This window comes from Pygocentrus nattereri, chromosome 29 (assembly GCF_015220715.1).
Source record: "Pygocentrus nattereri isolate fPygNat1 chromosome 29, fPygNat1.pri, whole genome shotgun sequence".
NCBI classification, from domain to species: Eukaryota; Metazoa; Chordata; class Actinopteri; order Characiformes; family Serrasalmidae; genus Pygocentrus; species Pygocentrus nattereri.
In genome coordinates this window covers 2,147,463-2,171,090 of record NC_051239.1, presented here as the reverse complement: position 1 = coordinate 2,171,090, position 23,628 = coordinate 2,147,463, and the positions used below count along the sequence as shown (strand labels likewise).

General features: G+C 42.8%; 1 protein-coding gene across 1 annotated transcript; it reads right to left on the bottom strand.

Annotated features, from left to right (window-relative positions):
* Positions 1 to 375: 375 nt before the first annotated feature.
* On the bottom strand, positions 376 to 18,977 carry LOC108415141 (glutathione hydrolase 5 proenzyme-like). Its single transcript, XM_037535991.1, has 12 exons — positions 18,808 to 18,977; positions 18,326 to 18,453; positions 17,025 to 17,131; positions 12,117 to 12,286; positions 10,740 to 10,900; positions 6,287 to 6,433; positions 5,462 to 5,571; positions 4,012 to 4,196; positions 1,738 to 1,829; positions 1,542 to 1,654; positions 841 to 948; positions 376 to 705 (listed from the first exon to the last, which is right to left on the bottom strand). Exons 1-12 carry the CDS (start codon positions 18,975 to 18,977, stop codon positions 565 to 567), a joined length of 1,632 nt encoding a protein of 543 aa, XP_037391888.1. The 3' UTR covers positions 376 to 564.
* Positions 18,978 to 23,628: the final 4,651 nt, after the last annotated feature.

Genomic DNA, 23,628 nt, shown 5'->3' with positions numbered 1-23,628 from the left:
GTCTGTAACTGTACAACTACAGAGTGCAGCTATACAGTAAGTGGAGCTGATAAAGTGGACAGTTAGCGCAGAAACGAGGAGGCGGTCAGGATGTTACGCCTAAATCTTATGCGGTAAGCTTTCACTAATGCAGTTTACTAGTTAGGCATAATTAATATTAATGAAACACATTTTTTGTGTTCATGTGCATCTTTGTTGTCTGTTGCAAGGATATGCACATTATCAGACACTCATACTGTAACTTTAGAGAACACAAAGCAAAGTTTGCTTGCTTGTTTACTGCAGCACTGCAGTTAAAGGGAAGAGAAGCAGATGACAAACTATGGAGAAATATATATTTATTAGAATTGCCCCTTTGTGTGCATGACCAAATGACCAAGAAGTTACATTTTCGTCTAATCTGACCACTTCACACGATTCCATTTGGAGTTCCAGGTCAGGCGTTGCATTTTGTGGCTTCTTCTTTCATGGAATTCTTCCAAAAAGCTTCTGAATCTGACATTGGACTTTGAATTGAACCTCAGATAAAAAAAGAATTTCACATATGGGCCCATTAAGAAGAGGTCAGTATCCTGCAGCTTTGGCCATCTTCCGCTCGTCTGAAACAGCCTGGATGCACTCTCCGTTTTTCTTCGATAGTGCATTGACTGCATTTTGGAAGATCGGGACTTTGTGCCCGAGTGCTCTTAGAGCCACGATGACCTCCTGAAGGAGAGAGAGAGAATACAGTAACACAGTAAACAGAGTTTATAAACATCTTTATAAACTGTATATGCATTTTGCTCTTTATCATATGAACTGAATGGCCCAAGATTCAGGACTCAGTTTTAGTTTCAGTACCTTGTCGAAGTTGCACTCAAAATTGAGCTTTTTGTTGAACAGAGTCACGACGGGCGTTTTGATGGAATCCTTCAGACTCTTCCCGAACCACAGGAAGTTCATTAGTGCCTGTTACAACAGTAGAGCGAGGTAGATTGACCTCAGAACACAACACGGCTAGAACGACTACAAAAGTCAACGTGCACTTGCTTTACAATACTACGCTTCATAGCAGGCAAAAATTCTGATTGAACTTCAGCGTGTATTACAGCCCCTTCAATCCATTTCTGGGGCTGGTTGTTACATTTACAGCATTTGGCTGACGCTCTTATCCAGAGCGACTTACAATTTGAGCATTTTTACACAGGTAGGCGAAGGTGGTGTTAGGAGTCTTGCCCAAGGACTCTTATTGGTATAGTCTATGGTGCTTGTCCAGATGTCCAGTCTAGAAGGCAAAGGTGTTACCCACTACACTAACCAAACACTCACTTGACTTTATTGCAAAAAAATGCCCACTTAATTTCTTTAATCACTATGCAAATGTGAATGTACTACTAGCTCAATTACATGTAGTTCACTACTCCCCAATACTGCGAATAAATCACACAAATAAGTCGCTTTTGGTGCATAAAGACCCTTAAGTCTACTGAAGATGCAGCAGCTGTAAATTCCTCTCTAGCTATAAGTGACATATGTCAAGATCTCCATGGACAAAAACTCACCATAGTCATCCCGGTGGTGATCATCGTGCCCCCTGAGCCTCCAATGACCACAGTGTGGTTGGTAACTTTGGAGTGAAGGATCATCGTAGCTGTGGACGAGGGAGGACGTTCACCTACACACACAGAGCTCTTTTATGTCAGGTACTAATCTTGTGTTTCTATGGAATTTAGAAAGTCTCCATACAAGATGACTCACCAGCTTGAACCTGGTTTGTTTCCTTGCAGAAGTCTGTCAGGATGTTGTTGAGGATGATGCCTGTTTTGGGTGAATATTCTCCAGACCCGAATCTTAAAGGGGAGATATTGTTACAGAAGGATGTAACAATACAGCGGTATACACAATAAAACCATATCTTACTGATACTACATGACACAAGGGGAAGGCCGTTACTGCGGACAACACCACGATGCATCACAGGCATGCTATTTGACATAAAGGCCTAGAACGACCCTGGGGTCTTGTCCCTGAAGGCCGTGCCTGGTACACCCCCACCGGAAGGCGTCCAAGGGCATCCGGATCAGATGCCCGAACCACCTCAACTGGCCCTTCTCAATGTAGAGCAGTAGCGGCTCTACCCTGAGCTCCTCATGGTGACTCCGCCACACTGTGACGAGGCTCATTTCCGCCGCTTGTATCCGTGATCTCGTTCTTTCGGGTCATTACCCACAGTTCATGACCACAGGTGAGGGTGGGGATGTGGACCAACCGGTAAACAGAGAGCTTCTCCTTATGGCTCAGCTCCTCTTCAGCACTTCAGTCCAGTACAATTACTGCTGTCGCCTGTCCCAGCCTGCGGCCAATCTCACCATCCCTCTTCCCATCACTCGTCAACGAGACCAGAGCCATAAAACTGTCAGAATATCAGGTTGAGCTCAGCTTTTTCAGACTTTCTTTTCCCACTTTACTATAAAACTTCATACTAATAATGTTTGCTATCCGGTGTCGACCAGAGGAGGATGGGTTCCCCTTCTGAGTCTTGGTTCCTCTCAAGGTTTCTTCCTCTTTTAGGGAGTTTTCCTTACCACCGTCGCCGCTGGCGATGCTCATGGGGGCTTGGACCCGGATTTTCTTTCTTCTTTTCTTTTCTCTCTGTAATACTGATTGTTCTGTAAAGCTGCTTTGTGACAACACCTGTTGTAAAAAGCGCTATATAAATAAATTTTGCTTGCTTGCTACTAGGCTGAATGTGGTTTTGTTCCAGTCAGTCTGTAAAGTGTTTCACAGGTGGTCTTGTTTGCTGAATTGCATTCTTTTGATTTCTGGCTGATTCCAGTTTAATTAGTTGTTCCACTGCTGACTGAAAAACTTACATAGGTAGGCTCACCGAAAGAAATATATATATTAAAAAAAATTATACATACATATATATATTATACATACATATATATATATATATATATATATATATATATATATATATATATATATATATATATACACACATACATACATACATATATACATATATATATATATATATATATACATATATACACACACACATATATATATATATATATATATATATATATATTTTTTTTTTTTTTTTTTTTTTTTTTTTTTTTTTAATGTATGTGTGCATGTTAAGCAGAGAAAAAGCCCCTTTCCCTGTAATAAAAGCACTGTAACACATGGCCTCAAGTGGCGTATTGCTTTTAAAAAATAACGCAGCACTGTTTAAAGCAGAAACCTTCACTTTATAAGTATTTTTTGGTGCCAAATCACCAGCACAAGTCTTATGTAGCACCAATTCAGTGCCGCTCCTCTTCTCGCACTTGGAGTGAATCTCAAACGGCTCCCTGCTCCCTACATAGTGCACTACGCAGGAGTTTAAATACTGGATCCTGCAGCCCAACAAAGCAAAACACCGCTAAGAAACAGTCGTTTGGGACTCGGACACATCCACATTTCATACACGATGCCCATTTCTAATCTTTCATAGCTAGAACACTGTTTAGGGAGCACGAAGCCGTTTGGGATTCAGCCTGGGTTTGACGCGCCTTCTGACCGAAACACAAACATTTGAGGTGTGTGAAACATTCATGTGACATTTTTTAGACTTTTATACTGACATTTTACAGTTAATCATAACATGAGCGCTATAATTCAAGCCTGTGAAATTAAAGGAGAATGATATTTTAGCCTGTTAGCCAGCTGACCGGCCCAGTTCTAGTTAAGAACATAAGTTGCCAGCCCCTCAGTTTAAACAAAAAACAGGTTCTTACTTCATCAGTACACTCGGTCCATGTGAGCAGCATAAGAGTCAACGATTATTCATTGACAGCACAAGAGCGTTTTCATGCCGTGGCGCAGTGATACTGAATTCGGCTGTTGTGAGGTGGTCATACAACGGCTTCAAATGCAGCCCAGACGGTCAGATTTTAGCACCAGGACTTTATGTTACTATACAACATGTAAGAGAGTATTGATCAACATGAATTTAACATAAGGAAAGTGGATTTTGCTCACATAAAGTTGATGGAGCTGGTGACGGACACAGCCATTCCGTCCTCATCAAGAACGGATATATGGGTTGTGCCCAGTGTGTCCACGTCTGAGGTGACACTGTAGTACTCAGGATCGTGGGTGCGGTTATCTGTGATCTTCTTTCTAATGTAGCTGGCAAACTCCTTCTGAATGATTTTGGAGGCGTTCTGTTTAACACAAACACAGATGATTATGAAAAGGACTACGTCTACAGGGAATACCACCCAGAGCTCCCGCCCACTGCCTCCGACATTGTATTTACTGTGTGAAAACTCTTTGCAGAGACTTGACTCAAACACGCAATTCAGAGACTCAAGACTCAACTCAGGCTCAAACCCCAGAGACTTGAATCTCAATTCTGACTAGAACTTCAGAGACTAGCAATTCAGAGACTTCAGAGCCTCAAGACTCGACTCAGATTTGCACCTTAGACACTTGAGAATCATCTCTGGCTCATACCTCAGACACTCAGCACTCTCTCAAGACTCTCATCTCAGAGGCTCGAAATTCGACTTGGACATCAGAGACATAAGATCTGATTTGCTCAACTCAACTCAAACGCGTATCTCGGAGACTCGACTCGAACTTGTACCTCAGAGACTTGAGACTCGACTCAGACTCATCTCTCAGAGACTCAAGACTCATCTCACACTCAGACCTCTGACTCGAGACTCAACTCGGACTCTCATCTCAGAGACTTGAGACTTGACGCTGCATCACAGAGGCTTGAGGCTTGGTTCAGACTTGCACTGCAGAGACTCGAGACCCGTCTCAGACTCACTCCTCAGAGACTCAAGGCTCAACTCAGACTCGGACCTCAAAGACTTGTGACTTGCCTTGAATTCACGTCTCAGATACTTAAGATTTGACTCAGACTCGAACCTTAGAGACTCGACTCAGACCTGCACCTCAGAAACTCAAGGCTTGACTGACACAAAGCTGCTTTTTGTGCAGATGCACACTTTCAATCAAACAATGTTTTATGCATGATGCCCCTGGACCGGAGCCCTCAAGGCCAGTACCATCTGCTCACTTTTCTCTGGATGTTGTGGTTGCTGAGGATGACTAACTACTTGGCTGATGATTCTGTGGTTCTGCTCAACATTGACTCTTGCAGATTTTAATCAGTTAAAAGAACGGTTTGGCCCTTTTTGTTACATTTACTTCGGCTTAAATAAAACAGTAAATAAAGAGTAGTGTTTGTGGATTAGTCTGTTAAGAGAGGCTTTCGGATTGTAACTGTCTAAAAATGCAACGATGACCGTTCAGTAAATGGATGGTTTTGTCTATTCTGCCGCTCAAAGCAATAACAGAGCTGAATAGCGTAGTCAGTACTTCACTACAGACACAGGTGCAGACAAAGGTCCTGAGTCAACCACAGGCAAACACACTAACAAATTGTTCTGCTCTCAAAAGTTCTAGCAGAACCCACCGTTATGTCATTGAATCTGGGATCTCTCATGAACTTCCTCAGTCCTCCAGCAAACTTGCAGGCCTCTATGTAGCGATGGTAGGTCGGCACACGCTCTTTTCCTTCTTTTCCTTCTAGTCCATACTTTCAGTTTGGGTTCTTACGTTTGTCCCATTTCAGAAAAAGCACTGCGTGCAAGATCACAGTCCACAAATGTCTCAACACAATACTGCACTGAAGCAGCAGTCAGGCGAAATTCCACACACCGGTGAAGTTCTAATGTTTTAGCCTCGTTCATTTTTTATTTTGGAAAGTTTTTCAGTGTCCACATGTAGTTTTACACGACAGCTCATCTGCTGCTGCACAGTTTGTGTTGGTCATCCTCTGGTCCTTCATCAGTGGTCAAAGCATGTTTTTGCTTCTCAGTCCAGCAGCGACACTGAGGTGCTTAAAAACTCCAGCAGCACTGCCGTGTCTGATCCACTCACACCAGCGCAACACGCCACCACACGTCAGTGTCACTGCAGTGCTGAGAATGACCCACCACCCAAACAGTACCTGCTCTGTGAGGGTCCATGGGGGTCCTGACCACTGAAGAACAGGGTAACAGAGTATCAGAGAAACAGATGGACTACAGTCTGTAACTGTAGAACTACAGAGCGAAACTGTAGGGTCAGTTGAGCGCAGATACAAGCAGGCATACTTAATAAAGTGCTCAGTGAGTGAAATGCATAAAACTCTTTCCCTCAGTGCAGGAAAATAAAACGTGAGAAAAAGTGTAGAATATTAATGAGATATTAATGAGATACAGTCAACTAAACGTCACTGATTAATAATTTGCCTCACCTTCCATAACATTGAGGATGAAGCTGACCAATGCTCCCCCTGAAGGCGGAGGGGGGAAGTACATGGTGTACTCGCCCACAGACACGTTCCAGGGCTCCACCTCCGTCACCTCGACCGAGCGCAAATCCTCCAGAGTGATACTACCACCTTACACACAGCACACATCAGATAATGTACACACACATAATAGGAGGGGCAGGAATGCACACAGGACAACATTTAATATCTGGCCATTAGAGTCAAACGCTGAGATTAATAACCGATCACATTGATTTATCAGTCTACTCAGGCTTTAGCAGAGCTCAGTAACACTGAGATTAATAACTGATCACATTGATTTATCAGTCTACTCAGGCTTTAGCAGAGCTCAGTAACACTGAGATTAATAACTGATCACATTGATTCATCAGTCTACTCAGGCTTTAGCAGAGTTCAGTAACGCTGAGATTAATAACCGATCACATTGATTTATCAGTCTACTCAGGCTTTAGCAGAGCTCAGTAACACTGAGATTAATAACTGATCACATTGATTTATCAGTCTACTCAGGCTTTAGCAGAGCTCAGTAACACTGAGATTAATAACTGATCACATTGATTCATCAGTCTACTCAGGCTTTAGCAGAGCTCAGTAACACTGAGATTAATAACCGATCGCATTGATTTATCAGTCTACTCAGGCTTTAGCAGAGCTCAGTAACGCTGAGATTAATAACCGATCGCATTGATTTATCAGTCTACTCAGGCTTTAGCAGAGCTCAGTAACGCTGAGATTAATAACCGATCGCATTGATTTATCAGTCTACTCAGGCTTTAGCAGAGCTCAGTAACACTGAGATTAATAACTGATCACATTGATTCATCAGTCTACTCAGGCTTTAGCAGAGTTCAGTAACGCTGAGATTAATAACCGATCACATTGATTTATCAGTCTACTCAGGCTTTAGCAGAGCTCAGTAACACTGAGATTAATAACTGATCACATTGATTTATCAGTCTACTCAGGCTTTAGCAGAGCTCAATAACGCTGAGATTAATAACCGATCACATTGATTTATCAGTCTACTCAGACTTTAGCAGAGCTCAGTAACGCTGAGATTAATAACCGATCACATTGATTTATCAGACTACTCAGGCTTTAGCAGAGCTCAGTAACACTGAGATTAATAACCGATCACATTGATTTATCAGTCTACTCTGACTTTAGCAGAGCTCAGTAAACTGAGATTAATAACTGATCACATTGATTTATCAGTCTACTCAGGCTTTAGCAGAGCTCAGTAACGCTGAGATTAATAACTGATCACATTGATTTATCAGTCTACTCAGGCTTTAGCAGAGCTCAGTAACACTGAGATTAATAACTGATCACATTGATTTATCAGTCTACTCAGGCTTTAGCAGAGCTCAGTATCGCTGAGATTAATAACCGATCACATTGATTTATCAGTCTACTCAGGCTTTAGCAGAGCTCAGTAACACTGAGATTAATAACCGATCACATTGATTTATCAGTCTACTCAGGCTTTAGCAGAGCTCAGTAACGCTGAGATTAATAACCGATCACATTGATTTATCAGTCTACTCAGGCTTTAGCAGAGCTCAGTAACACTGAGATTAATAACCGATCACATTGATTTATCAGTCTACTCAGGTTTTAGCAGAGCTCAGTAACACTGAGATTAATAACTGATCACATTGATTTATCAGTCTACTCAGGCTTTAGCAGAGCTCAGTAACACTGAGATTAATAACTGATCACATTGATTTATCAGTCTACTCAGGCTTTAGCAGAGCTCAGTAACGCTGAGATTAATAACTGATCACATTGATTTATCAGTCTACTCAGGCTTTAGCAGAGCTCAGTAACGCTGAGATTAATAACTGATCACATTGATTTATCAGTCTAATCAGGCTTTAGCAGAGCTCAGTAACACTGAGATTAATAACTGATCACATTGATTTATCAGTCTACTCAGGCTTTAGCAGAGCTCAGTAACACTGAGATTAATAACCGATCACATTGATTTATCAGTCTACTCAGGCTTTAGCAGAGCTCAGTAACACTGAGATTAATAACTGATCACATTGATTTATCAGTCTACTCAGGCTTTAGCAGAGCTCAGTAACACTGAGATTAATAACCGATCACATTGATTTATCAGTCTACTCAGGCTTTAGCAGAGCTCAGTAACACTGAGATTAATAACCGATCACATTGATTTATCAGTCTAATCAGGCTTTAGCAGAGCTCAGTAACACTGAGATTAATAACTGATCACATTGATTTATCAGTCTACTCAGGCTTTAGCAGAGCTCAGTAACACTGAGTTTAATAACCGATCACATTGATTTATCAGTCTACTCAGGCTTTAGCAGAGCTCAGTAACACTGAGATTAATAACTGATCATATTGATTTATCAGTCTACTCACACTTTAGCAGAGCTCAATAATGCTGAGATTAATAACCGATCACATTGATTTATCAGTCTACTCAGACTTTAGCAGAGCTCAGTAACCCTGAGATTAATAACCGATCACATTGATTTATCAGTCTGCTCAGGCTTTAGCAGAGCTCAGTAACGCTGAGATTAATAACTGATCACATTGATTTATCAGTCTACTCAGGCTTTAGCAGAGCTCAGTAACACCGAGATTAATAACCGATCACATTGATTTATCAGTCTACTCAGGCTTTAGCAGAGCTCAGTAACACCGAGATTAATAACCGATCACATTGATTTATCAGTCTACTCAGGCTTTAGCAGAGCTCAGTAATGCGGAGATTAATAACTGATCACATTGATTTATCAGTCTACTCAGGCTTTAGCAGAGCTCAATAACGCTGAGATTAATAACCGATCACATTGATTTATCAGTCTACTCAGGCTTTAGCAGAGCTCAGTAACGCTGAGATTAATAACCGATCACATTGATTTATCAGTCTACTCAGGCTTTAGCAGAGCTCAATAACGCTGAGATTAATAACCGATCACATTGATTTATCAGTCTACTCAGGCTTTAGCAGAGCTCAATAACGCTGAGATTAATAACTGATCACATTGATTTATCAGTCTACTCAGGCTTTAGCAGAGCTCAGTAACGCTGAGATTAATAACTGATCACATTGATTTATCAGTCTACTCAGGCTTTAGCAGAGCTCAGTAACGCTGAGATTAATAACCGATCACATTGATTTATCAGTCTACTCAGGCTTTAGCAGAGCTCAATAACGCTGAGATTAATAACTGATCACATTGATTTATCAGTCTACTCAGGCTTTAGCAGAGCTCAGTAACGCTGAGATTAATAACTGATCACATTGATTTATCAGTCTACTCAGGCTTTAGCAGAGTTCAGTAACGCTGAGATTAATAACCGATCACATTGATTTATCAGTCTACTCAGGCTTTAGCAGAGCTCAGTAACACTGAGTTTAATAACCGATCACATTGATTTATCAGTCTACTCAGGCTTTAGCAGAGCTCAGTAACGCTGAGATTAATAACCGATCACATTGATTTATCAGTCTACTCAGGCTTTAGCAGAGCTCAGTAACACTGAGATTAATAACCGATCACATTGATTTATCAGTCTACTCAGGCTTTAGCAGAGCTCAGTAACACTGAGTTTAATAACCGATCACATTGATTTAATAGTCTACTCAGGCTTTAGCAGAGCTCAGTAACGCTGAGATTAATAACCGATCACATTGATTTATCAGTCTACTCAGGCTTTAGCAGAGCTCAGTAACGCTGAGATTAATAACTGATCACATTGATTTATCAGTCTACTCAGGCTTTAGCAGAGCTCAGTAACGCTGAGATTAATAACCGATCACATTGATTTATCAGTCTACTCAGGCTTTAGCAGAGCTCAGTAACACTGAGTTTAATAACCGATCACATTGATTTATCAGACTACTCAGGCTTTAGCAGAGCTCAGTAACACTGAGATTAATAACTGATCACATTGATTTATCAGTCTACTCAGGCTTTAGCAGAGCTCAGTAACACTGAGATTAATAACCGATCACATTGATTTATCAGTCTACTCAGGCTTTAGCAGAGCTCAGTAACACTGAGATTAATAACTGATCGCATTGATTTATCAGTTTACTCAGGCTTTAGCAGAGCTCAGTAACGCTGAGATTAATAACTGATCACATTGATTTATCAGTCTACTCAGGCTTTAGCAGAGCTCAGTAACATTGAGATTAATAACCGATCACATTGATTTATCAGTCTACTCAGGCTTTAGCAGAGCTCAGTAACACTGAGATTAATAACCGATCACATTGATTTATCAGTCTACTCAGGCTTTAGCAGAGCTCAGTAACACTGAGATTAATAACTGATCACGTTGATTTATCAGTCTACTCAGGCTTTAGCAGAGCTCAGTAAAACTGAGATTAATAACCGATCACATTGATTTATCAGTATACTTTTATTACCTGCTTCCTGTATGTCACTGATCAGGTCTCTGGCTGTTTCTCCTGTGTAGAACTCCTCTGCTCCATGATCTGCAATCTTCTCCAGGGTGTCTGCAAGTTTCTCATACTTCACTGTGTCTCCTTCCTTTAGCATGTTCCCCTCTGCATCCACGAACAGCTGCCTGAGAAAGAAGAGAAACCCACATGGACTCCTACAGCTGGTAGAGGGCGTAATCAGGGCTGGAAATGGTCCGGAACAAACTGGAAACCCGTTCCAGAATTAAAGGTGGAGACGGAACAGTGTTCCAGCTCATATCTCATTGTCAGGTGTAATACCTTTGTCACCAGTGGTCAGCCTCACCTGAACACTGACGTCTTCCTAGTTAAACCCTGACCCTTCTCACCTGCAGCTCATTTACCTTTATATATAAGGATCTTCAGTACAGCTGCTCATTGTGAAGCCTTCTTTCTTGACCCTTTTCTGAGCTCTTGGACTCTGCTTTTGGACCTCCCTTTGGTGCTGTTGCTGTTTTGTGAACTTTTCTGGTGTTTTAACATTTGGACTGTTTTTGTCTCTGATTCTGGTTTTTGTGTGTTTGAGTAAACGGGTGACATGGATTCCAATCGGTCTGGAGAGTCTTCCTTACACTCAAGGTTTCTATAGAGAAACCTTGCATAGTGTGTACCTCAAGCAAAGTGTCTGTAAAAGGCACCTCAAGTTCGGCCTACAGCCAATGGAAAGACCCGCTGCAGCAGGCTCTGCCCACCCAGTCTGTTTGGATAAGAAACTCCATAATGGGCAAAATTAGTGGAGTTTCACTTTCTAATTTTCTTGTTGGTCGGTTGGTTTGGCAGTGTCATCTGCTCAGTGTAATATCATGTTTTGTGCACTTATTGCTTAAACCAATCAGTTTAACATGTTCACTATAATTTAGCACAGATGGGTAGTATAATGACTTATAGTCAGATTGACATAAGGGAGCTAAGATGCTGTCATTTATTGTGAGCGTGATATCTGGATAGAGATCCAGATTTCTTCGCAACAATTGGTCAGAAGAACTGCTGTGTCCTGCTACTGGAGATGGTGACCTCCCCCATGCCGGTGCTTTGTATGTGCCTTTCTGCTCGGTGCTCAATTCAGAACATTTCTTCTAGCAGAATCAAGGCTTCCCTTGTCTCTTACACTACAGTGCTCTGCTGCACTGGTGTCTGAAGTTGGGTAGTGCTCTCCAGCAGATTGTGTAAGCACCATTTGTCACCAGTCTTCGAGTCCTTACATGCGTTTCATTACATCCTGAGTACGGAAGAGTGCCAAGAGTGCCACCTGAGGCAATGCTTGAGTTAGCTGTAAGCTGGGGCCAAATACAGATTTGATGAATGTTGGTGTGCGTAAAATACCGTGTCCTGTGGTTTTCGGCGATGGGGAGGTAACGCGCCAGTATTTTGGAGATTTTGATCCCCTCTCTGGCCATGCGGATGGTGGGCTGGAACAGACTTGACCAGGGCAGACGACCGTACAGTCTGTGAACACGCTCATAACCACGGATCTGACCAGGCACACCAATCCACTGACTACCTGCAGAGCAAGAGAGAGAGAGAGACAGAGAAAGACAGAGAGAGAGAAAGTGGTGTAGGGGGTAAAACATATGATCTAGTTAAATCACACAGGAAATAAATGCGGCACAAAAATTGGCAATAAACAAACAAATTCCATCTCCCAGGAGCGTGGAGTGAGACAGGGCTGCTGTTTAAGCCCAACTCTATTTAATATCTACATTAATGAATTGGTGAAGATATTGGACGAGTCCACAGCTCCCGGTCTCACTCTGCACGACTCAGAGATCAAATTCCTGCTCTGTGCAGATGACCTGGTTCTGCTGTCCCCTCAGAACAGGGCCTACAGCAGAACCTGGACCTGCTGGAGCAGTACTGCCAGACCTGGGCCCTGGCAGTAAACCTGAAAAAGACTAATATAATGATATTTCAGGAAGGATCCAGATCTCAGGGAAAACAACACACGTTTAGGTTAGGTAGGAATAATGTTCAATATTCAATTATTTAGGTTTAAACATCAGTTCTGGACATTTTAACTTGGCAGTGAGAGGCAAAGCTCGCAGGCTTTCTATGCCATAAAACAACAAACTCCTTTGGGAATTCCAATCAGGATTTGGATAAAAATATTTGAATCAGTAATTGAGCCAATTGTCCTTCATGGCAGTGAAGTGTGGGGCCTGCTTACTAATCAGGGATTTCACAGATGGGACAAACATCCAATTGAGACCCGGCATGCAGAGCTGCGTAAAATTATATTAAAAATGCACAGAAACGCCACAAACAACGCACGAAGGGCAGAATTAGGCCGATTTCCGTTAATTATAGCAATACAAAGAAAGCTGATCAAATTTGGACACACTTAAAAGAAAGAGACCCCCATTCATATCACTATACAGCCCTGCAGCACCAAGAGCTGAGTACAGACAACAGCCCCCTCACTCGGCTGGTCCTGAAGCACATTAACACTCACTAACACACACTAAGACACACTAACACACATTAACACTCACTAACACACACTAACACACATTAACACTCACTAACACACACTAAGACACACTAACACACACTAACACTCACTAACTACCCACTAGCTACACACTAACTACCCACTAACACTCACTAACTACCCACTAACTACCCACTAACTACACACTAACTACCCACTAACTACACACTAACTACCCACTAACACTCACTAACTACCCACTAACTACACACTAACTACCCACTAACTACACACTAACTACCCACTAACACTCACTAACTACCCACTAACTACCCACTAACTACACACTAACTACCCACTAACTACACACTAACTACCCACTAACTACCCACTAACTACCCACTAACACTCACTAACTACCCATTAACTACACACTAACTACCCACTAAACACACACTAACTACCCACTAACACACACTAACTACTCACTAACACTTACTAACACTCACTAACTACCCACTAACTACACACTAACTACCCACTAACTACACACTAACTACCCACTAACACCCACTAACTACCCACTAACTACACACTAACTACACACTAAACACACACTAACACCCCACTAACACCCCACTAACACCACATTAACACCACATTAACACTCACTAACACACACTAACTACCCACTAACACACACTAACTACCCACTAACACACACTAACTACCCACTAACACGCCACTAACACTCACTAACACACACTAACACACACTAACTACCCACTAACACCCCACTAACACTCACTAACACACACTAACACCCCACTAACACTCACTAACACACACTAACAAACACTAACTTCCCACTAACACACACTAACACCACATTAACACTCACTAACACACACTAACACACACTAACACACACTTACATTCACTAACACTCCACTAACACACACTAACACCCCGTTAACACACATTAACACTCACTAACACACATTAACACTCCACTAACACTCCACTAACACCCTGTTAACACTCACTAACACACACTAACACAAACTTACATTCACTAACACTCACTAACACACACTAACAGATAACAACACCACACTGACACACATTAACACCTCACTAGAGTGTGAGAGAGTGAGTGGGGAAGAGAAACAGAAACAGCGAGAGAGAGAGAGAGAGAGAGAGAGACAGAGAGAGAGTGAGAGAGAGAGAGAGAGAGAGAGAGAGAGAGACAGAGAGAGAGTGAGAGAGAGAGAGAGAGAGAGAGAGAGACAGAGAGAGAGAGAGAGAGAATAACAGAGAGAGAGAGAGAGAGAGAGAGAGAGAGACAGAGAGAGAGTGAGAGAGAGAGAGAGAGAGAGAGAGAGACAGAGAGAGAGTGAGAGAGAGAGAGAGAGAGAGAGAGAGAGAGAGAGAGACAGAGAGAGAGTGAGAGAGAGAGAGAGAGAGAGAGAGAGAGAGAGAGAGAGAGAGAGACAGAGAGAGAGTGAGAGAGAGAGAGAGAGAGAGAGAGGGAAGACAAGGCGAGAGAGGGAGAGCAACAGAAGGTGCGACTGAAAGGCAGAAGTGGTCAGGAAACGTCCATTAAGCCAGTGTAGCTGGTCGTCTCTCCACACTGTGTCTGTCAGTGTGAGGCTTGTATGTGCAGAAATGAAGCTCACAGCACGTCGTTCAGTCAGCCCAGCAGGGTTCGGTGTAGAGAAGGGGTTAAATTAAATAACAGATTGAGCTTTTTATTGATGAGGTTTCTGATCTTTATGAAGGGGAATTTGTGCCCAATTTAAATGCAGTGCATGACATTATTTTTCCTTGTGACACGTGGAACACACGCTTTCCTGAAACGCAGCACCACGCAGCACTTCAACTGACCAATTAGCCTTTGGCATGGGTTTCAGGAGCAGATCAGACGCATCCTGAACTTGTGTTATGTACAATACAAACGTCTGCTGGGTAAACACCCTACACTATACCAATAAGAGTCCTTGGGCAAGACTCCTAACACTGCCTCCGCCTCCCTGTGTAAAATGATCAAACTGTAAGTCGCTCTGGATAAGAGCGTCAGCCGAATGCTGTAAATGTAAATGTAATTTATAACAGAGAGAAAATAAACAACAGATTTGTTTCATTTCCAAACTAAATATATGTAACATTAAATAAATATTTTAATATCATAATCTTAGAATTAATCATGTAACTAATGTAGCGCCCCCACCTGGTACTTGATTGAACAACAAGGGCCTAAAGGTGCTTAACGTTTTGACCTGAAGTAGCATGGGAGGTACAAGGTGGGTCCTACAAATACTGAAATATAATTGGCTGGTTTGCTAAGGTGATTTTTGCCTACAGGCTCAGAATTGCAGCTAATCAAAGCTACTTGAATATCCCATGCACGCTTATATTGAACCTGCAACTACGACCCTCCAAAAATGAATACCCACATGAAAATATACACTAAAACCATAAAACCCCCAAGTCACAGACAACACAATCTGTCTTTTGGTTCTGATTTAATTATAGAACTAGTAATTATGCTTCTAATACTATTAACTAAAATCAAGGAAAATAATTAGGGAAATTGGGCTTGGTGTAACCACAGGTTAAACAGTGATTTACAGTACACTTATTTGGTGTTCCGTGTGGAGTAAGAACAAAAAGAACCCAAATGTTCAGTTTATGAGGGAGCTACCCTCAGTTGGCGCGCGTTGGAGCTCAAAGAGAAAAAAAACAAACGGGAAGAGGTCACTCACAGGTCAGCCATGGAGCTTCCCAATGGCTGAAAAACCAAAAACATTTACAAGCGAGACCCTAGGTTCCAAACAGGAGGATGTCGGCACGGCCCGTCCCGTCCACAGCACTGGTTCAGCGTCCGTCGGTTCCAGCAGTCTCTCCGTCCCTTGGCCGAGTTGCTCCGACGAACGACACGGTGCTATTTCGCTAATTAGCGGAGGACACGCTTCAGTTTAGTTTGTCACCCCGACCTGCACTGCATCAGCTCTTTCATTCTCCTCACTTAGAGAATTTTCACACGAAAATGCTCGCGAAATTCTTGCTCCCAGCTCCCGCGTCTCTCTCTCGCTCACCGACCAGACACCCCACTGTTCTTCCCCACGAACTCCATTAAAGCAAACTTTCATTAAACTCAATAACTTTTCAGAAAAGAAAACAAACACCAAGTACACATTGATACAAGTATACATAATGAACATTTCAAAGCATTTTACAATTCTCTAACTCCTAGAGCTATAAAAGGTAAAAAAAAAAAAAAAAAGGCTACACTAATTTAGGTAAAATTACTGTAACAAGACTTAAAAGAACATTTCAGTGAAGGGAATCTATTCGTTCTGTTTCCTTCCAGTGAAAGCAAGAAAAGTTTTTCTTGTTCTTACTGAGCTCCAGAATTCATTCGTCATACATTCGTCCCAGAACGGGGAAATTTCACATCTGCATTCAACCCATCCATGAAGTGAAACACCACATACACACTAGTGAATACACGCACACTAGTGGGCAGTGAGCACACTTGCCCGGAGCGGTGGGCAGCCCTATCCACAGCACCCAGGGAGCAGTTGGGGGTTAGGTGTCTTGCTCAAGGACACCTCAGTCATGGACTGTCGGCGCTGGGGATCAAACCGGCGACCTTCTGGTCACAAGGCCAGTTCCCTGACCTTCACGACTGCCCCAGTCCTGAGTTCTACATTCGATACACGTTTATGTGTCGACATTAGTATTCACACATAGGTAAATATTGGATGTCAGCATCAGAGGTGAGTGACCAGACGTTTTACCTGCTGTTGTGCCTGTGGCCTACCTGTGCTGTCGTATGAGCAGGCTGCGAGATTTCCTCTGAAGTCTTTTGGAACAGTTTCTCTGGTGTTGATTACTTTCACTGTCCCTACAAACGAAAGTGAACATTATTTGATCAGACTTTTATTATGAAACAGGGTGATTAAGACGTATTAAACTTAATGTTGGTCTGTGAGAGAAATTAAGCTTCTATCTTCTGACCTGAGGATGGTCAGCTCCCTCCATTGTTCGTCCTATCTGCTGATCTAAGGTGGTCAACTCCCTGCATTGTTGGTTTGGCCCTTTGATTGCTGACCATAAGGTCACACAATAACCCTCCAGGGTGGCAACCATCAAGGAGTGTTGATGTTCGCCATCCTTGCAGGGAGTCGGCACCTCTGTCCTTTTGATAGGGTAATCATCATCCCCCTGCTTAACCCCCCCTTCTTATCACCCTCATCCCCCTCACTTACCCCCCCTAAAACTCCTTTTCCGCACCTTTATCCTCCTCCCACAACTTCCAGTGTTTATAAGGTTCTCCTAAAATATCCCTAGTCAGACTGGCTGTGATAGACTGGCTGCGATCCACTAAGCTGTGCCCACATTTCATGTGTGTCAATAAAATCAAGTCTACGCTGAAGGTCTCCTGACTTCTGATTCCTGAAAGCTGAATTTCTAACATCTGATACACTGAATTTACACTACCCCTCAAAAGCGTGGGGTCACTGATGTCCAGACCAGTGTCTCTGAAGATGTGAGTATACAGTGATTCTGCGACTGACCTCAGTTCTTACGAGTGTCAGTCGGAGAGCATGAAGCTGTAGGAATGAAGATGTTTCGATGATGATCAGAGCCGTGAGTGAATTATGATCATTAATAAATCTGCACAGCCCTGAGAATGAACTGATCAACCAACTGACCCCCACAATGACCCACATCTGGAAACCGATGACCAGAATCTCACTAATTCAACAGGAAATTATAGCTTATTATTTAATAACGCTCCCTTTTTCTACCGCGTCGTAACTTCGTGTTGATCCTGAAACACCGTAAACTGAGTTGCTTTGAGTTTTGGTGTTTAGTTCATGTCATTTCCATCCGCACTGCCTGAGTTACGACTGAATAACAGTTATTATTATGACGAGTGACCCCAAACTTTTGAGATGTTGCCGGCTTTTTATTTGAAACTGAAAAAAGAATGACTAGTTAATTGCTGAACAATTGTTTTGATTTCTATAAAGTATATAAATAAACAAAAGGGTGGTCTCTGGGGGTTTTTACTGCATGTCTCAGCCCTGCTTACCATTTTTGTCCATTATGGTGAATATGCCTCCTCCGCCAATGCCCATGCTCTGAGGGTTTACCACTGACGTGCACAGCAGAGCAGCTACCGCAGCATCTGCTGCCGAACCACCAGACAATAGGATGTCTCTGAGAAACAGAAAGCAAAACAGCTAAACTGACTGCACCACCAAAAACACAGACGACTTACGAGATAGGAAACTTCACCACTGGAACAAAAACTCAACATTTGGACTATCAGAGACATGTTTACCATTTTCATGCACTGTAAAAAGTGGTTTATTGTTTTAAATGAGCATTCTGACCGTAAGCCAGCCATTATTAGGTATTAGTTATGCAGTGTAGTATTTGTTACTGCAATACTGCACTTGCTAAATTTGCTTGGTGACCAGTTTCTTTCAGTGCACTATAGATGAGCTATAATGGTGAATTGCTTTCATGCAAAAAATCATAAAGAGCAATAATCTGGCTTAAAACACTCACCGTCCAACGTCCGAGCACACTGCAGAGTCAGCAGCGACCGCAGCTTTCCTGAAACTTTCAGCAGGACACGACTCCATCCTCTGTTTTCTCCCAGTAAAGACACCTATGATTGTAGCAGTTATTATCAAAATAATGACGAACATGCCGCAGTAAACCTTTCTTCCAGCCATTACTACAGGAAGCAGAGTCAATAAACCAAATCTTGCACCAAGAACGTCATGCAGTGAATGTGGGCAAGTCATGCAGTGACGCGAGTGAAGGCAGTGACACAAACACCTTCCCTTCCTCCTGTCACAGTCACATCGGTTGGCAGACTGGACCCCTCCCCAGCCAAAACCCACCACACTGCAAAAGAAGTGATGCTTTGCATTGACTTGATTGAATCATTGCATCCTTTCCACTTGAATAGCATATATTACATCAACACCTACTCAACATTTACTGCCAAAGGTACATATTAGTAATTATTACTGTCTATTATTATTACTACTAGCAGATACGCCCACTCATTGAGTGCGTAATACAAATAGTCATATACATGCCGCAATCTTCTCATGTGAAGAAGCTCATTGGTGTTTATGAAGCCATCATCTCACTTATAACCAGACAGAGTGGTGAGAACTCTAGTGACCATGGCAGAACCTATTCATCATAACAGTGTAAGCACGCACCATTATCACTTTATGACTTTTTACATTTACATTTACAGCATTTGGCTGACGTTCTTATCCAGAGCGACTTACAATTTGATCATTTTACACAAGTAGGCGAAGGTGGTGTTGGGAGTCTTGCCCAAGGACTCTTACTGGTGTAGTGTAGGGGGCTCAGGTGGGGGATTGAACCCCAGTCTACAGCATAGAAGGCAGAGGTGTTACCAACTACACTAACCAACCAACCGGGGTTAGTTAGTTTAGGTTAGAACCATAAAACACACTGTTGTGTTTTATTTACAGCATGATGGATAACACCATTGTCCTATGGGCAGAACAAGGTTTGAATCCTTGTCCAAGTGGGAAACCCACTGCAATGCAAATGAGCACTTAAGCAAGACACAATCGTAGCTGGGTGCAGCTAGAGCTGCCCAGGGGTGTGTATAGGGTCTGGATATTGGACTACAGCCATGGGTCTTTTTTTCTGTAGACCCGGGTCTCCTTTTACTGTCAAAATATTTAACAGGAATATGAATGATGGGCTCTTACAGCTTCTGTGGTAAACATTCCTGCCTTTTAAATCAGCCAGCCTTCGCCATAGTTAATACAGTAGAGCAGTTTGCATGGTGTAACAAGGAGCGAGGAGGTGGACACATACGCTGAGATAAGCGACTTTTATTGAGGGCAAATCCAGGGTCGTGGACATGACCGTCCAGGTTCAAAGATCCAATACAGATAGAAAGAGGGACAGACATGACAAAATACAACCATACAAACAGCACATCAAAATAGGCTTACAAACAAACAACAACTCAAACAAAGACCAGCAAACACTGGGAGTTGGAGAGTGCTACTGCATGTTGTCGCCAAACGTCAGCGCCAGTTCATGCATCTTCATTAAAAACAATGGGTTAAAATTTTTGGACGCTTCACAATGTGATGCAGCACATCCAGCGTGTGGTGGCCTCAAGGCCTGGATGTACAAGCACTTGGCCGACCAGACAATCTTCTAAATGGCTTCCCCTCGATTTCTTTCGTGTTGTTCTAGTGGGTTCGTCTGAAAATGTTCCCTGACTGGCGTATAGATAATCTGTGATGGTGTTCTGGGTCCAGGAGTTGTTTCTCTTCCTCAAAGGCATGCAGGGCCTTCGCCTCCAACACTTACCTCTAAGTAATCAATGGGATTTCTCATGGTTAGTGTACCAGAGAGAGGGCAGGAAGGCAGTGCCCAAGCCTTGCTGCTGAAGAGGAGCAGCGGAGTTCGGGCCTTCCCTCTCCATTCTCTGTCTTAGCGGGGCTTCGTCCTCGCTTATGGTCCAGTCCCCGTGTTCTTGCTGGTTCTCGGCTGTCATTGGGGGCCAGGGCCCATTTATAAAGACACGTTTTGGTGTCTTTGTTCCAGAGTGGGTCCTGACCTCCCTTGGGCCCTAAGAAATTTTCTACAAAGGGGTCCTCAAACCCACCCTGTGAGTCATGGAAAGCATTTGGCACACAGTCACACCAGACGCCCCAGTGCTCCCATTACAGTCCACCCTTCTTTAAACCAGTCTGCTCCATCTGTCGCTCTAAGAATAAGCAGATCTGTACAGAACAATATTTATCACTCAATTAATATCGTCTGACACACAGCTGAGCACCTGAATAGTAATAGATTGTACTATTGTTAATTTAATCAGCGGCATTAGTCCCATTCACACTGGCTCCCCCGGATTTCCTTTATACGTTTATACTCTGGTTCGACTGTAAACGCAACGGTTATTATTTAGATAATATTTAGATATCATTTAAGTGTGTATCCATATTGCCCAGTAGGCCTAGCTAATCAACATTTCAAACACAATATTTAATGAATAGTCAATGTCCCTCCATTGCTTTTCATTCTGCATCAGTCAGAGCTGTAACTAAACCCTGACAGAGAGTCTAGAACATCACTGTCATTACAATGATGAGCTCTTAATGAAGCTGCAAATAATAAGCAGCTTTTGCACAAGGAGGAGGCGGGGCCCTTGCGTGACATGCAGGGCCCTATACATCATGCGCAGTAAGCATATAGGGCCAACCGGCTCGGCTGTGGCCAATAAAGCCACAAATCTTTGCCTTCTCTGAATCTCCATTGGAGATTTGGAAACTCTTGCAGGTGAAGTTCTTCCACACATGAACAGAAGCTAAAATTAAAAAATGGTTAAATGTTCTAAACGCCACCAATTTGTCAAAATGTCTGCATAATAAAGATGTAAGCAAAGTCATTCGGAACGGTTTGGTGTGAAACCCCCCGTTCTAGATAAACCTTCCGAGTCAGAGCTGCTCACAGTGGTGGTGATAGGAACCAGACGTCCCTCTAAAAGCTCCTACAGAAAGTTCCTACATGAACTGGTTCTGAATTCACTGCCTGATGACTGAGACGCTGCTTTATGAGAGTTTAGAGAACTTCAACTCCATTCATGGTGGAGGGAGACATGCAGGGCGCTGTGCGTCAAAATAGTCCCCAAAGAAAACTCATTATTCCAGATTTTCCACTGTTTTCCATCAATGTTCCATATAAACATAGAAAGGTTGTAATCAGTGTGTGTGTGTGTGTGTGTGTGTATATGCAAAGGTGAGCAAATCATTTAAATCCTATATATAAATGAAAATAGTACAAAGACCACATCTCAAATGCTGAAACTGAGAAAGTTTTGTTTTTTGAAATATATTTACCCTTTGAATTTGATGTCAACAACATTTTCCAAAAAAGCTGGTAAAACACCTGGTGGTTGTTTGACAGCAGGTCAGTAACATGACTGGGTATAAAGAGCAGCTCAGAGAGGCGGAGTCTTTCAGAAGTAAAGAGGAGGAGGGGTCACCACTGTGAAAGACTGGACCATCAAATAGAGCAACAACTCAAGAAGAACTTTCCTCAACATAAAACAGCAAAGAGCTTCTGCTTTTCATCGTCTACGGTGCAGAACATCATTAAAGACTCAGAGAATCTGGAGAAATCTCTGTCTGTGAGGGACGAGGCTGAACACCAGTATCTGCTGGCCGTGATCTTTGGGCCCTCAGGCAGCACTGCATTAAAAACAGACATGATTCTGTAGTGAAATCACTGCATGGGCTCAGAAACACTTCTGAAAACCACTGACTGTGAACACAGTTCATCACTGCATCCACAAACGCTGTTAAACTCTAAAACACAAAGAAGAACCCAAATATAAACAGGATCCAGAAACGCTGCCACCTTCTCTGGGCCTGAGCTCATTTAAAATCGACTGAGGGGAAGCGGAAAAGTGTCCGGCGGTCCGACGAATCAACATTTGAAATTCTTTATGGAAATCATGGACACTGTGTCCTCCGCAGTGGCGCAAAAAGGGGGTATGCAGCGTACGCGGCGCATATGGGCGCTGCACTAGAGGGGCGCCAAAACGATGCCGTAAAATTATTTCTAGTCTGCATTTTCTGTAAGAGCTGTTTGTTCAAGTCTGATAACACACATCAAAAAACAGCACAGCACTAATCAGGCGCCCATCCACTCCGTCCCCTGCCCTCCTGTCATCTGCTCCCAAACACAGGCGCTTGAGAACGCGGCCCATAGGGAATGGAAGAGGGAGAGAGAAAAAGATGTTGTAGGGATGAAGAAAAGCTTCTCAAAGTGGTTGAAAGACAGCAGGTTGGTCAGTTTATACGCTTTATTCACCTACGTCACCTTTGTTTACCAAAACGAGACTGTAGGGTCCGAAAGTAGCGCTGGACCACTGGGTTCTAGCAAAGCTGCCTCACTGCTGCGTTCCCAAACGCACTTATTCAGAAATAAAGGAATCTAATAGAGGATAAACCTTCCATAGTTTCCCCAAAGATCCCGAACTTCACCGGGAATAGATTCACACCATCAGAAGAGGTCGCCTGTTCAGTTTAAGATGTATGTTACTGTGCTAGCTAAGGCTAGCCATGTTAATATTACCCAGCCAGCCAGATGAATGATAGCAGTGAGGCAGCGAGCTAACGCTAAAGCTAAACTCGGTTCTCCAGCTACGACCTGATTAACCCTGAACTGGTTATTTTCTCGGTTTAACTTCAAAACGAGTGACATTAGTCGAGCCACAGCTCTTTATAGTAGCCTGTTTAGCTAGCTAACCTAGCCAGTCAACATGCTAGCTAATATGCTAACCGTGGCAGCCTGGTCTAAAGCTCAGCT